Source organism: Leptodactylus fuscus, chromosome 2 (genome assembly GCF_031893055.1).
Source record: "Leptodactylus fuscus isolate aLepFus1 chromosome 2, aLepFus1.hap2, whole genome shotgun sequence".
NCBI classification, from domain to species: domain Eukaryota; kingdom Metazoa; phylum Chordata; class Amphibia; order Anura; family Leptodactylidae; genus Leptodactylus; species Leptodactylus fuscus.
Genome location: NC_134266.1, coordinates 206,256,493 through 206,271,904, shown reverse-complemented (window position 1 = coordinate 206,271,904; position 15,412 = coordinate 206,256,493). Strand labels below are relative to the sequence as shown.

Below are 15,412 nucleotides of genomic sequence, written 5' to 3'. Positions count from 1 at the left end.
CTCAATATATAGATTTCCATTTTTGGATAGACTAGTACATAAAAAACTGACTAAAAAGTGAAGGAGTTGTTGCACAATGCACTTCTAGCATAAAAAGCCTATGAAAAGAATAAATTAGTTTAGTACAGGCTGAGATGAAAAGTCATGTTATTGTGTATATTATGTCTGTGACTCCACACAGGACAGCAGAGAGACTGATCAGAAAGGAGATTTCAAAGACTGATATTTTGCTCCTAATGACGAGCCATTATACAGATCTCTTATCAGAGTAAGACATCCTGATCGGGAACACGGGATGCAGTATCTCTGCTATGGGCTCACACATAGACTTAATTGAGCGAGATGTTTAGGCGGAAATAATTGCTTGCTTCTTCATTCTCTATTTGCTATGTATCTGAGCTTCTGCGGGATACTGAGAGTTCCTTAACAGCACAGGTAAAGCAATGGTAGAATGCAAAGACTGTGATACCTGCAAAGCTCTATGAACACAGTGCTAGCTATATTTGGTGTACATTATGAACCAGGAAAATCTTATCATGTATAAGTCAGATATATCTATAGGATTCCATTTTTGCCTTCATATGAAAGCAAAAATGACTATGCTTTTCTAGACAGAGCAGTGCAAGTACATCATGAAGTCAAAGGTGTACTTATTGGGGCGAAGGCTCACTAACTTTGTGGGACCCAACCTGGGGCCGCCATAAACATATGCTATAGTTTTAATTATATTTTAGTTATACTTGCCTATTCTCTCAGAATATTTAAGGGCATCCTGGCGTAACTCTCTTAAGTCCTAAAAGAGGCAAAACTTCCAGGCCTGTCAGACACAATGCTCCCACATCTGCCCATCTCTGGGTCATCAAGGGGAACTTGGTCATCTCTCTATATTATAAAAAAGAATTCTTGTCTGTCTGTCTGTTCTCTATGCACGACCAAATGACTGGACCGTTCTTCACCAAATTTGGCACACAGATGCTTCAGGTGTCCGGGAAGGTTTAAGATGATGCCCCAACTCACTCGGACATACCATTCCAGAAATACAGCTTTCCCAACACCCTGACCCCCCCCTCCCCATTAGCCAATACAAACCTGCAAGTCTTTCACTCATATTCCAACTGCAATACACTTGTTCACTCTACATGTACAATCCAACACTGATATCCAAACTGAGATACACACATCAGAGGATTAGATACACAGGTCAGCACCCAGTATCACATGCCAGAGGATTAGATACGCACATCTGCACACAGTTCCACATGCCAGAGGATTAAATATGCGCGTCTGCACACAGTTCCACAAGCTGAAGGATTAGATACGCGTGTCTGCACACAGTTCCACATGTCAGAGGATTAGATATACGCATCTGCTCAAAGTACCACAAGCTGAAGGATTAGATACATAGGTCAGCACATAGTATCACACGCCAGAGGATTAGATACGCGCATCTGCACAAAGGACAACATGGCTAAAGATTAGATACACGCGTATGCACACAGTTCCACATGCCTGAGAATTAGATACGCTCATCTGCACAAAGTCGCAGACACCGAAAGATTAGATATGTGCGTCTGCACACAGTTCCACATGCCAGAGGATTAGATACGTGCGTCTGCACAAAGTACCACATGCTGGAGGATTAGATACACAGGTCGGCACACAGTATCATACGCCAAAGGATTAGATACATGCATCTGCACACAGTTCCACATGCCAAAGGATTAGATACGCGCGTCTGCACAAAGTACCACACGCTGGAGGATTAGATACACAGGTCGGCACACAGTATCATACGCCAAAGGATTAGATACACGCATCTGCACACAGTTCCACATGCCAAAGGATTAGATACGCGCGTCTGCACAAAGTACCACACGCTGGAGGATTAGATACACAGGTCAGCACACAGTATCACACGCTAGAGGATTAGAAACATGCATCTGCACACAGTTCCACATGCCATGGTATTAGATACGCATGTCTGCACACAGTTCCACATGCCAAAGGATTAGATATGCGCGTCTGCCACAATTCCACATGCCAGAGGATTAGATACGCATGTCTGCACAAAGTACAACACTCCAGAGGTTTAGATACACAGGTCAGCACACAGTATCACACGGCAGAGGATTAGATATGTGCGTCTTCACACAGTACCACACATCAGAGGATTAGATACGCACGTCTGCACACAGTACCACATGCCAGAGGATTAGATATGCAAGTCTGCCCACAGTTCCACACACCACAGGATTAGATACACGCCACTGCACACAATACCACACGTCGGAGGATTGGATACGCGCCAATGCACACAGTTACACACGCCACAGGATTAGATATGCGCATCTACACACAATTCCACATGCCAGAGGATTAGATAAGCGAATCTTCACACAGTACCACATGCCAGAGGATTAGATACGTGCGTCTATACACAGTTCCACATGTCGCAGGATTAGATACGCACATCTTTACACAATACCACACAATGAAGGCTTGGGTATGCACCACTGCACACAATACCACATGGCGGAGGTTTATATACACACTACTGCACACAGTACCACATGCCAGAGAATTAGATATACATGTCAGCACACAATAACCACACGCCAGAGGATTAGATACACGCATCTCCACACAATACCACACGCTGGAGGATTAGATACACGAGTCAGCACACAGTACCACATGCCAGAGGATTAGATACGCACGTCTGCACAGTGTTCCACATGCCGGAGGATTAGATATGTGGGTCTATACACAGTTACATATGCCACAGCATTAGATACGCACGTCTGTGCATAGTTCCAAATGCCGGAGGATAAGATACACACGTCTTTACACAATACCGGAGGATTAGATACATGCATTTGCACACAGTACCACACGCTGGAGGATTAGATACACAAGTCAGCACACAGTACCACACGCCGGAGGATTAAATACGCATGTCTGCACACAGTACCACATGCCAGAGGATTAGATACGTGCATCTTCACACAGTACCACACGTCAGAGGATTAGATATGCAAGTCTGCCCACAGTTCCACACACCGCAGGATTAGATACACGCCACTGCACACAATACCACACGTCGGAGGATTGGATACGCGCCAATGCACACAATACCACTCGCCAGAGGATTAGATATGCGCCAATGCACACAATACCACACAGGGGAGGATGAGATATGCGCCACTGCACACAGCACCACACGCTAGAGGATTAGATACGCACCACTGCACAAAGTACCACATGCCAGTGGAATAGATACACGATTAGATATACGGCTCTGCACAGAGTACCACATATTAGAGTTTTACTCCAGGTTTCCATTGCAACCCAGCCATTTTTCTTCACTACTTTATGTCAGCCTTAATGGGGCAGGGCGCTGTGGATAACACTGTTACACAAGGTCACATACACACAGCTTTACTCCAGGTCTCCATAACAACCGATCACAGGTTTTTCACTGATATCCGAAATGAGATACACATGATCACATGACGCTTATGGACACACACAAACGATAAACAAAATACACCATTGCAAAACTGGACAATTCTTATGGGGCCAATACACAAACACAAAATGTAATATACCCGTGCGAAGCCGGGTCCTCCTGCTAGTTCTAAATAATTTTACTCAACTTTTCACATAAAGCAGTATCCATCACATGATGGACATTATGTGATGGGTAATATGTCCCCAACCAAATACATAACCTCACATGTCCCAGGCCCTTTCGTTAGGCCGCTGATTGGACTCAGAGGTCACAGGTGGCGAGGACTTCTGCCAAAACAAGCCTCAGGGTAGCAGACAGCGACCTAGAACACAGGAGCACCGGGGACAGGAGAGTTTTTTTTCTTTTTAACTTCACCACTGTGAAGGGGGGGTTATACTACGAAAGGTACTTATCCCCTATTCGCATAATGGCTGATAAATTGCTGGTTATTGAGGGTTAGACCACTACAACCTCCACCGATCCTGAGATTTTTTACCCTGTTATGAATATAGCAGTGGACAAAGATGTGTGCCATCATTCCATTTGCTTTAATGGAGATAGCCAAGTACTGTACTTCAACTATTTCCAATGCACAAACTTCTCAATAAATATGGTGAAAAATAAAGTACACTCTCTAGGATATTACATATCAGGACATAATTAAAAAAAAACATCTGGTTCTCAAAATTAGGTTTATACAACGTCAGATGAATAACAACATATGCAACAGATTTCACCGTTTCATTATTAATTTAACAAATATGTGTGAAAACTATCAACAGCTTGTAGAAGCACCTCACAACAACCGTGTGCAGTGTTAGTGTGCTAGCTGTGTTTTTCATGGCTAGCACACTGACCCTATGTATTGTAATGGCCCCATACACACCTGGGAATTATCACCAGCCTATACCTGTCCATTTCGTAGCCCAGGCTGACTGAAGAAAGTGAATGGTTTGTACTGGAGGAATTTTGGCATATTCTACTTTACAACATTCTTTCAGTTCAATAAGGTTTATGGGCATTTTTACATTATTCTCTTAAAGCAGGTGTCTAATTCACTGCTATGGGGCTGCCAGAAACTGCAATCCTAGCAGCCTGATAGTAGCGAATGGAGCATGGTTCACAGCCCCCTTCTGATTGCAGTTGGGACAAGTGGTCAGAAACCCAGCAATCTTAGCCCTTATCCTGTGTCCAAATCATCAGCCCCCACCACTTTGTTTGGCAGATGGTTTGAGCTGTTTGCGCGGATACGCTAGGTTTGTTTTCTGCCATGGCACTGTGCGTTATGATGAAGCATCTCCACTGTGGTCTTGTTTGTCTAAAGTCTATATGGTATAGGATTGTATTGTGCTGGTGCCAGTCAATGACCAGTTACAATCAATGTCACTAGTAGGAGTCAGTGCAGTCAATACTCCTACTTGTCTGTCTAAAGGACACTGAAGTCTAGTGGTTTGTTCAGATACCTTAAGCTAGTCCATAAATATTAGATATGTGGAGGGTTCCAGGAGGCGGACAGTGTGAACTCTCTGTATTGTTTTCAGAAAGTATAGCTGTAAGTCTGGGTGTTGCAGTGCTGTCCCATAGAATTCAATGGGGCACCTGGCTACTATTTGCCCTTTTAATTCCTATGGAAGCAGTAAGGGTGTACTTAATTTTTCCTAGTTTTATAACGTTTTAATTGTCATGTGTTGTTGCTCATCAGAGATGGTAGTTACCTAATTTTATGACCTTATTAGGACCATAAGTTTTTATTAGGTCCGCGCTGAGATTTTTCATCAAGTTTGAACTCCAGAGGACGGAAGGTGAATTTTGCACAAGTGTCTTGCACTTTATTTAAAATATCACACAATTTATGCCAAAAGGGTGAAGGACTTAGCACTGCTGTATAGAGAATAGCAGTATTTATTGCACATGCTGTAAAATACCAAGTCAATTCCTCTTATGTTTTACTATACTTAAGTGTGACTTTTTTGTTGGAGATAAATTTAATGTTAACTCTCATAAGCTTTATATGGTAATTCTTTTCTACTGCTACAAACAATTTAATTTTCAGTAAACCTGTCATCTTGTTAAATAACATGGCTTCCCATGGAGAAGCTTTTTGCATGAGTGCTTCTTCCACAATCTACAGACTCTGAAGTCAGTATTTAAAAGCTTCTCTACTGCATATACCCCCTACCAGCAGATATCCATTAATGCCAATACAGACCTTTTCAACATTGAAAAAAATATGGTACAGTGTATTCAATGAGCATGTTAATAGGTAGCCTCTTCAACAAGAAGCACCCGTGTCATTAGAGGTTTATCAGAAGGAGGTCTTCAGGCAAAACTAAAATTCATACTCCAAAATAAAGTTACAAAACTTGAACTCAAAAGATCCAGTGTAAGGGCCCTATCAGATAGTCAGGGTAGCTATTAGCGATGAACACTCCTAGGAATGCTCATTGTAGATAATAGCCCTGTGTAATAGAGCGGTTGATCAGATAACTAACAAACAAATGCTTGTTGGTCAATAGAGATGAGCGAGTAGTATTCGATCGAATACCTCACCGCCAAAGGAATGCGTGTAAGCGGCCAAGAAACAAGGGATTAAAGGCCTCAAATATTCGATGTGCTTAACCCCTTGGTGTTCGGCCGCCTACACACATTCCTATGGCAGCAAGGTATTTGATCGAATACTACTCGCTCATCTCCATTGGTCAACTCATTGTATGTTTTAAGCAGCATAAGATGCAGTTTACCAGCAGAAAATCGCCTATATAATCAGGGATGTTGATAATGTAGCCAAATGGGCGAGAGAGAATCGCGCTAGTCAATGCTTCTCCTCTATCCAGTGTGCATTGGATAGTGTAACTATAGTAGACCAATGCAAACAAGAGGGACTTACCTGTAGTGGGTACTATTACCTGTGGGTGAGCTTACTATTACTTGTAGTACAGTAATAATGCCCCCCACAGGCATTAGCATTAAGAGTTAACTGTTGTAATATTTGTGGGGCAGCTCCAACATTCACACTTTATCGATTACACATTGATCGTAAAGCCTAGAGAAATATCATCAATGTTAGATGAGTATTTCTCATCTCAGACATATATGGCATACCCACAGGTTAAGTCAAAAATGTCTGATAAATGTCAAAAGACTGATAAAAGCGACTAGTGCAAATAGGAAATGTGCTGTACTTTCCCATTCAGAACAGCCATGGGGACGAGAATTGAGAAGAAGGGCAGGAGGTTGGGAGGACTTCATATTAGTTGCAACTTCAAAAAGAAGTGGTTGGGCATTCTCTTACTTGTGATCCCTAAGATTATCGATTTTGACAGACAGTACGCACCTCTGTTCTTTTCCAGCAGACGTTTCTTCTTCTTCTGCCTTTCTTCTTTCTCCTTTTCTGCCATTTCTTTTGCCAGCCTGACTCTCTTTTGTTTTTCCTCCGCTTCTCGCCGTCTGATATTCTCTTTTGTTGCTTGCTACAGAGAAAGAAAATTAAATCCCATTAATTAAGCGGCTGAATGATAGGGGGACACCATACTGTATTTAAAATCAATCTGAAAATAAATGAAGATTTAGAGCTATTGCCTTTCTTCCCGTGGTACACAGGCTCTACACTAATGGGTACATTTAAAAAGTTCCTGAGTCATTGGAAATTCTTCCACGTGCCAGATCTATTTGTCTTGAGGTGCACAAAGAAAGCAGAGTGTCACAATGTGCATTACATTTATTATATACTAATGTCTAACAGTTACCTTAACAAAGCAGATTAGTTTCCAAATGTCAGAAAATCGCTAGCGTTATTTTAAACAAATCTGTGCAAAAAGCAAGGAAGACAGCTTGCCGCTTGCTTTTAATATAGTGCGGTACAATTATGGAAACAAATAAACACAAAAGACAGACAAACTTTCCCGCACCAGATGAGATCATAACAAATCAATACATTAAAAAAAAAATAAATAATAAAGCCTCAACCATCTGTGCAATTCGTACTGAAAGGCAAGTCACGGTTCCTGCAGATCTCTTAGCGGAATGCGTATATTTTAACATTTGCTCCAATTTCCAAAATACATTTTTTTTTTATCACATGCAAGGTAAAATCACATGCTTTATCTATTGCCAAGAAGAGCTATTCAGTAACCTTGCTCACAATGCATTCCTTCACCTGAAAGCGCTTGGAAGGCTTATCTTTGCTTATAATGCAAGGAAGTGTAACATTTCAATTAGAAAAGAAATAAGGGTCTTTTAATTACCTGAAGAAAATAAACAGGCTGCTCAGAGGGCACTGAACTATCTCTAGCAAAGTACAATCTCCTGGGAAATAATTACTGCAATTGCTGCTACAACTGTATCATGTCTACATGAAAATCATCTATAGTCCTGAAACCTCTGTGTGTATTAATGGATTAGGCATCTTTAAGTAATTAGTTGTATAGTCAGTCAGTTAAGTCCTTGAGTTATACTGTAGCTCTATCTCGTAGGAGGCTTTCACTTTTAGAAGGTTAAGGCTCTCTCACATATTCTATTTTTCTTTAATATACTCTGACAATAGCCTGAATTTCTGGTAGAGACATACGGTACATTAGTCCAAGAGGAGGAATTTGTCTTATTGGGCATCCATAAGACTGATGAAGTCACTCAGCTTTCTTCTTACTGAAGATGTCAGCATGTAGGGGGTGAGAGGCCAGGTAGAGTTTGTTGAAAAGCAGATGAGACACTGGACATACGTCAGATAGTATGACATTGAAGACACTGTTGTAGAATTTGCCTGAAGTCCAAGTCAAGCTGTGACGTGTAGACGCACCCAAGGAATGACCAGAAGTATTGGATCCACAGAATTTGGCAGGATATACAATGAGATGCTTTCAGAATGCAAACTTTCCACAGAGTTTAAGAAGTTCTGTGAAAAAATGCCTGATTCAGGATTTCATTGACTGAAACCACTTGGAGATAGCTGGTAGGTTCCCTGTGTGGCTGAATTATAAGAGCCTGGTGAATTAAATTGTCACCTGAACCATAATCCAGATAAGAAGACACTTGGATAAGATTTTTATTGTGGACAAGTGTCACTGGAATCGAGGGTTTAGAAGAGGAGTCAGTTCGTCCTAGAGTCATAAAAATTGATTTTATTTATATAGCGTCAACATATTCCGCAGTATTTTACAAATTGTAGGGTTCAAGTACAGACAAAAAGATGCATCATAGAGAAACAAATCGATTGAGGACCCAGCTTGCAAGAGTTTACAATCTATGAGGTAGAGGGGATGATACAAGAGGTGACGGGCGGAATTGGAGGTAGCATTGCTTATACAGTGGTCGGAACATTTTTGTGAGAAAGGTTACTTTCATTACACATATAAAGCTGTATGAGCAGTCACCAGTCAGTGTCCTTTAATGTACAGTCAGATATGGCATCATATCCTGTGGGGTAATTCGGGAGAATCATCACTCTCATCAATCTTAGGCGCTGGAATTTCCCAGTCTCAGACAGTTTTGTACAAAGTGAACCTTGCCACCACAAAATATACACAAATTGTAAGTGGAAGCATCAGGCTCGACATTGAAGTTTTTACACTTGAAAAAGGGCAGATAGCCCAAAACACGTAGTGTGTTTTACTTTGGCAACAATAAAGAATGATTACCAACGTAAGGTGAAGCACAGTGATCTTTCTTATCTGGTCCTACTGGTATTGCATTGACACATAGGGTGGCACAGATCAGCAGCTCCAACACCTGGGAGGAACCCCCCTAAAAGTGGTTCATAAGCGTTTAAGTAGTTGTGGTCTTCACAACCACATAAGGTGAGAAGCTTTCATTTCAATTCATAACCACACAAAGCTTATGATACATCACCATATACAGCTCGGTGCTGTTCTCTGTTTTTGTCTCAGATTGTAAGTGTGTCTATAATGTAGCTCCAGGTTAGAAAGCAGATGAATCTCGGGAAAGAAGGTGGCAGTCTTGGGGCCTTTCTTATCAGTTGCTTCACTCCTTTAAACACAAGTCAATGCAAGTAGCAAATAATATCACAGCACCAAAGGTGGACAAAAAACCCCTAACAGAAGCATGAAGAGGCTGCTCAAGAAGTTTGACCTGGGCATTTTAAAACTGTGTAGAAAGTAAAGAGCGCCTGCAGATCAGAGACCTCAGGTCAGCCAAATTCCCAAACATAACCAGTCCAGGAGTGCAAGTCTCCAGATAACAGGGAGATGATGACTGGTAGGAAACTGATGTGTAGGGGGGTGGGGGTGTCAAAGTGGATGAGGCATTGGGTTAGGAAGCCATATACTATAGGGAATGCCATCATAACATGGAGGCCAAGGTAGGTGTATACCAGAGGTACCATTATGTATAGGTAGGGCAGGCTGAATGGGACCTGCAGCAGCTTGTGTTATGGCAGAGAAGAGAGCAGACTGCAACAATGTTCATAAATTGTATCATCTGCTTCTGGCTTTCTTGTTTATTTTCGAGCTCCTGACATATCTTGCAGACTTGGCTTGGTTTTGCCTGCAGGATCCATGGCCTCTGTGAACTGTAAAAATCAGTGTCTGTGGATCCACACTGCTACCAAGCAGGTTTGACGTTGGAACACTCCTTAGGGCATTGTCAATTAGCATCTCCAGTATCTACCCTTTAACCCCTATATATGGATATGGACTTAAATGGGGGGTCTCAGTGTTGGTAGTGTCAGCCAAGCAGGTCAAGATACGCAGATGCAAAACACCAGAGGTTCGACAAGACCATAGTCTGAGACTAAGTCAAAGAGAAGTGCTGGCAGAGGTTGGACATTGTCAAGAACAGGTAGGTAGTCATGACAGGAGGAATGGAAGCAATTGTCAGTCTCTTGCCAACATCAGACATTTGTATCAAGGCAGGGACGAAGTCAGATAACAATCCAGAAGGTCAAAAGACAAAGTACTCAGAGAAAATATCTTATGGCAGAAAACTAGAAATCTTTGCTTTGCCGCCCAGTGGTTGTGACTGCTCAGAGGGGCAGGTCCGGCGGTCACAGCCAACGGTTCAGGAAGGGGAGATCACTGCTACTCACGGAGTAAGTAAACTTATTTTCAGCAACACTGAATGGGAAATGAATGGGTTCCTTTTCAAGGAGTCTAGGGATTGGATGGTACAAATAGAAACTATGATGCATATTGATAGACAAAATAACGAAGGGCTTTTCACAGATTAAATTCACCCATTTTACATTTCCATAAAATAAAAAAAAATAAAAAAAGGATTGGAAATGATTTCTCTTTGCTTCCAATCATTATGCTTATATGTTAAAACAAAACTATTTTATAGTATCTGGTTCTGGCTGTCTAAAATAATAAGTAATCAATTACACTATGGATGAAAAGTGATGGGAATTATTGTATCAGGAAATTAGGCAAAAAGGGTTGATAATGCCGTTATTAAATTAGCATGTAGCTTATGGGATCAGATTTCATGCTTCTTTTGCTGTAACTACTGTTGGAGATAGAGGAGCCTTTGGAAGATGATTTTAATTTGCATAATTAAAATAAAAATAGGCATTGGTTACAGTTGTATAATTAAAATGTATTGTAATGGAGCAGCAAGGTGCAGTTTGTCAACACGTGCCAGAACCATGTAAGGTGCTTCCTTTAATTTAAGAGGAGAGCACAGAATATACGCCTGCTTACACAGGTTTTGCTTGTGGCGTACAGAATCTCTGTCAAATATTGTGTGTGTGTACAGGATAGGCTGGAATGTGTATTTTGCAAGCCTTAAAAGAATTTGTAATCCCTGTACAATCCATATGTTCACTGGATAAAGCAAGTTCAAAGTAAAAGCTCAGTACAATGAGACAGATACAGGATTGCCGATGGTTTCAAAGTTAAAATAAAACCATTATCATTAAGAAGCTTTCTTTGTGAAGATTATACCCAAAGCAGTGTTACAGGGTGACCATCGCCACTGAATAAGAACTGCAAACTGCGGTCACTTCTCAGCTGCAAAAAAATGTTGTATATACACATGGTTCAAACCAAGTTCTGAATCCATTATAAAACCACTTACATAATGTATAAGTGCGTATTCAAGTCACCAATACCACCACCTATAGAAAACACAGCAGTCCAAATCATTCCTTCCCCTACATTACAACAAAGATTTAGTACATTTTAGGATGATATTAGGAACATCTGCGGTGGAGACTCCATTAGTTGGTGTTTTCAGCCATTTATTATCAGAAAGGTATTGCAACATATTCTTCCCCCCCCCCCCCAAAAAAAAAAAAAAAAAAAAAGGACAATTTTGTCTTTAAAAGGTCCAGATACTTTGGTGGACATTACTGGTGTGTGTAGAATGGATCCAGCACCTTGGAGTGGTTTACATGTATTTTTAATTATTTCTCATTTTTCAAGCCATAAAATTAGAGGCAAATACATTAATATCAGCCTGCAGACTGGAACGTAACTTTGTTAAATGAAGAACATATTGTACATCAACAAATATTTATTGCATGTAATAAACTCAGACAACAGAATGTGAAAGAAGTAGTTGTACTCCTGGGAGAAGGGGGATAAAGAGGGGGAAGAAAAACATCTAAGGAAGAAGAAACACTCTAAATATCCAAGCGTAAATTTACATTTATTATGATATTGATGCCACGCCAATATTAATGTAAAGCATTTATTCTAAATAGGATTGCAAAGGGATTTGCCCTTCAGAGCCACTGATTTCCTATTCCCTCCAATTATGAGAAATGGGTGCCTTGTCTGAATGAAGCAGCGGTTGTATAGATTCACCATTTATCTCTATGGTACTGCCAGAGACAACCGAGCACATTACCAGCAGTTCCTTAGCCTATGTATAGGGAACAAGTTACTTTTGTAAATAAGCCAAACTGTACAAGTTCTGATACCTTGACTTAAAGGGTACCTGAGTTTTCATCAAAAGTTGAAAGATATGCAGGGGCTTGTTGGCCAATTTGTTCTATGGCTGTCTAAGTCTTATATTATTAGTGTTGTATTTGCTCTTCTGTTGCTACTAGGATCCATTGGGGGTGACTTATTAAGCAAATACGCCTGAATTCTGGTGTATTTTGCACCAAAAACAGTCTAGCATGCTGTGTGGGCCTAATAGGCTTCTATACAGAGCAGTGTCAGAGGCCACGACCAGGCCTCCATCTACTATGGCATCTGACGATCTCACTGCAGGGGACCAAGGAGCTGGTAGATGATAACTAGAGATGAGCGAGTACTGTTCGGATCAGCCGATCTGAACAGCACGCTCCATAGAAATGAATGGATGCACCTGGTACTTCCGCTTTGACGGCGGCCGGCCGCTTAACCCCCTGCGTGCCGGCTACGTCCATTCATTTCTATGCGAGCGTGCTGTTCGGATCGGCTGATCCGAACAGTACTCGCTCATCTCTAATGATAACCATTCCCTCTATCTAACCACTTTACATTCACTATTGACTGTGACAGTTAAACAGTTAAACTATTGGGGATCAGAGATATCCATCCTCGGTATTTGCCGCAGGAACCTCAGTAGTTCCTGGAACCAGCTGGGCTTCTGATAATACCCACATGCCCCATGCTCATGACGAATATTTGTCATATAGCATGTCATGTTATATAAAGTACATACATTTTGATTCGGAATCACATGTTCTATTACATGAAATTAACTTGTCTGAAAAGTTAACGGCCATTTAAAGCACTTGACAGCCTCGGACTGAAGATGTAAGATCTAGAGATGAGCGAACACTAAAATGTTCGAGGTTCGAAATTCGATTCGAACAGCCGCTCACTGTTCGAGTGTTCGAATGGGTTTCGAACCCCATTATAGTCTATGGGGAACATAAACTCGTTAAGGGGGAAACCCAAATTCGTGTCTGGAGGGTCACCAAGTCCACTATGACACCCCAGGAAATGATACCAACACCCTGGAATGACACTGGGACAGCAGGGGAAGCATGTCTGGGGGCATAAAAGTCACTTTATTTCATGGAAATCCCTGTCAGTTTGCGATTTTCGCAAGCTAACTTTTCCCCATAGAAATGCATTGGCCAGTGCTGATTGGCCAGAGTACGGAACTCGACCAATCAGCGCTGGCTCTGCTGGAGGAGGCGGAGTCTAAGATAGCTCCACACCAGTCTCCATTCAGGTCCGACCTTAGACTCCGCCTCCTCCGGCAGAGCCAGCGCTGATTGGCCGAAGGCTGGCCAATGCATTCCTATGCGAATGCAGACTTAGCAGTGCTGAGTCAGTTTTGCTCAACTACACATCTGATGCACACTCGGCACTGCTACATCAGATGTAGCAATCTGATGTAGCAGAGCCGAGGGTGCACTAGAACCCCTGTGCAAACTCAGTTCACGCTAATAGAATGCATTGGCCAGCGCTGATTGGCCAATGCATTCTATTAGCCCGATGAAGTAGAGCTGAATGTGTGTGCTAAGCACACACATTCAGCACTGCTTCATCAAGCCAATACAATGCATTAGCCAGTGCTGATTGGCCAGAGTACGGAATTCGGCCAATCAGCGCTGGCCAATGCATTCTATTAGCCCGATGAAGTAGAGCTGAATGTGTGTGCTAAGCACACACATTCAGCACTGCTTCATCAAGCCAATACAATGCATTAGCCAGTGCTGATTGGCCAGAGTACGGAATTCGGCCAATCAGCGCTGGCTCTGCTGGAGGAGGCGGAGTCTAAGGTCGGACCTGAATGGAGACTGGTGTGGAGCGATCTTAGACTCCGCCTCCTCCAGCAGAGCCAGCGCTGATTGGCCGAATTCCGTACTCTGGCCAATCAGCACTGGCTAATGCATTGTATTGGCGTGATGAAGCAGTGCTGAATGTGTGTGCTTAGCACACACATTCAGCTCTACTTCATCGGGCTAATAGAATGCATTGGCCAGCGCTGATTGGCCGAATTCCGTACTCTGGCCAATCAGTGCTGGCCAATGCATTCTATTAGCTTGATGAAGCAGAGTGTGCACAAGGGTTCAAGCGCACCCTCGGCTCTGATGTAGCAGAGCCGAGGCTGCACAAGGGTTCAAGCGCACCCTCGGCTCTGATGTAGGAGAGCCGAGGGTGCACTTGAACCCTTGTGCAGCCTCGGCTCTGCTACATCAGAGCCGAGGGTGCGCTTGAACCCTTGTGCACACTCTGCTTCATCAAGCTAATAGAATGCATTGGCCAGCGTTGATTGGCCAATGTATTCTATTAGCCTGATGAAGTAGAGCTGAATGTGTGTGCTAAGCACACACATTCAGCTCTACTTCATCGGGCTAATAGAATGCATTGGCCAGCGCTGATTGGCCAGAGTACGGAACTCGACCAATCAGCGCTGGCTCTGCTGGAGGAGGCGGAGTCTAAGATCGCTCCACACCAGTCTCCATTCAGGTCCGACCTTAGACTCCGCCTCCTCCAGCAGAGCCAGCGCTGATTGGCCGAATTCCGTACTCTGGCCAATCAGCACTGGCTAATGCATTGTATTGGCTTGATGAAGCAGTGCTGAATGTGTGTGCTTAGCACACACATTCAGCTCTACTTCATCGGGCTAATAGAATGCATTGGCCAATCAGCGCTGGCCAATGCATTCTATTAGCGTGAACTGAGTTTGCACAGGGGTTCTAGTGCACCCTCGGCTCTGCTACATCAGATTGCTACATCTGATGTAGCAGTGCCGAGTGTGCATCAGATGTGTAGTTGAGCAAAACTGACTCAGCACTGCTAAGTCTCTGCATTCGCATAGGAATGCATTGGCCAGCCTTCGGCCAATCAGCGCTGGCTCTGCCGGAGGAGGCGGAGTCTAAGGTCGGACCTGAATGGAGACTGGTGTGGAGCGATCTTAGACTCCGCCTCCTCCAGCAGAGCCAGCGCTGATTGGTCGAGTTCCGTACTCTGGCCAATCAGCGCTGGCCAATGCATTCTA

At 42.8% G+C, this 15,412-nt stretch overlaps 1 protein-coding gene across 1 annotated transcript in view; it reads right to left on the bottom strand.

Moving 5' to 3' along the window:
- Positions 1-15,412, bottom strand: part of DIAPH3 (diaphanous related formin 3) — a 458,292-nt gene that overhangs the window by 140,630 nt on the left and 302,250 nt on the right. The window contains exon 25 of the mRNA XM_075265434.1: positions 6,846-6,981. Within this exon, the coding sequence (XP_075121535.1) occupies positions 6,846-6,981 (136 nt within the window). The remainder of the gene's footprint in view (positions 1-6,845; positions 6,982-15,412) is intronic.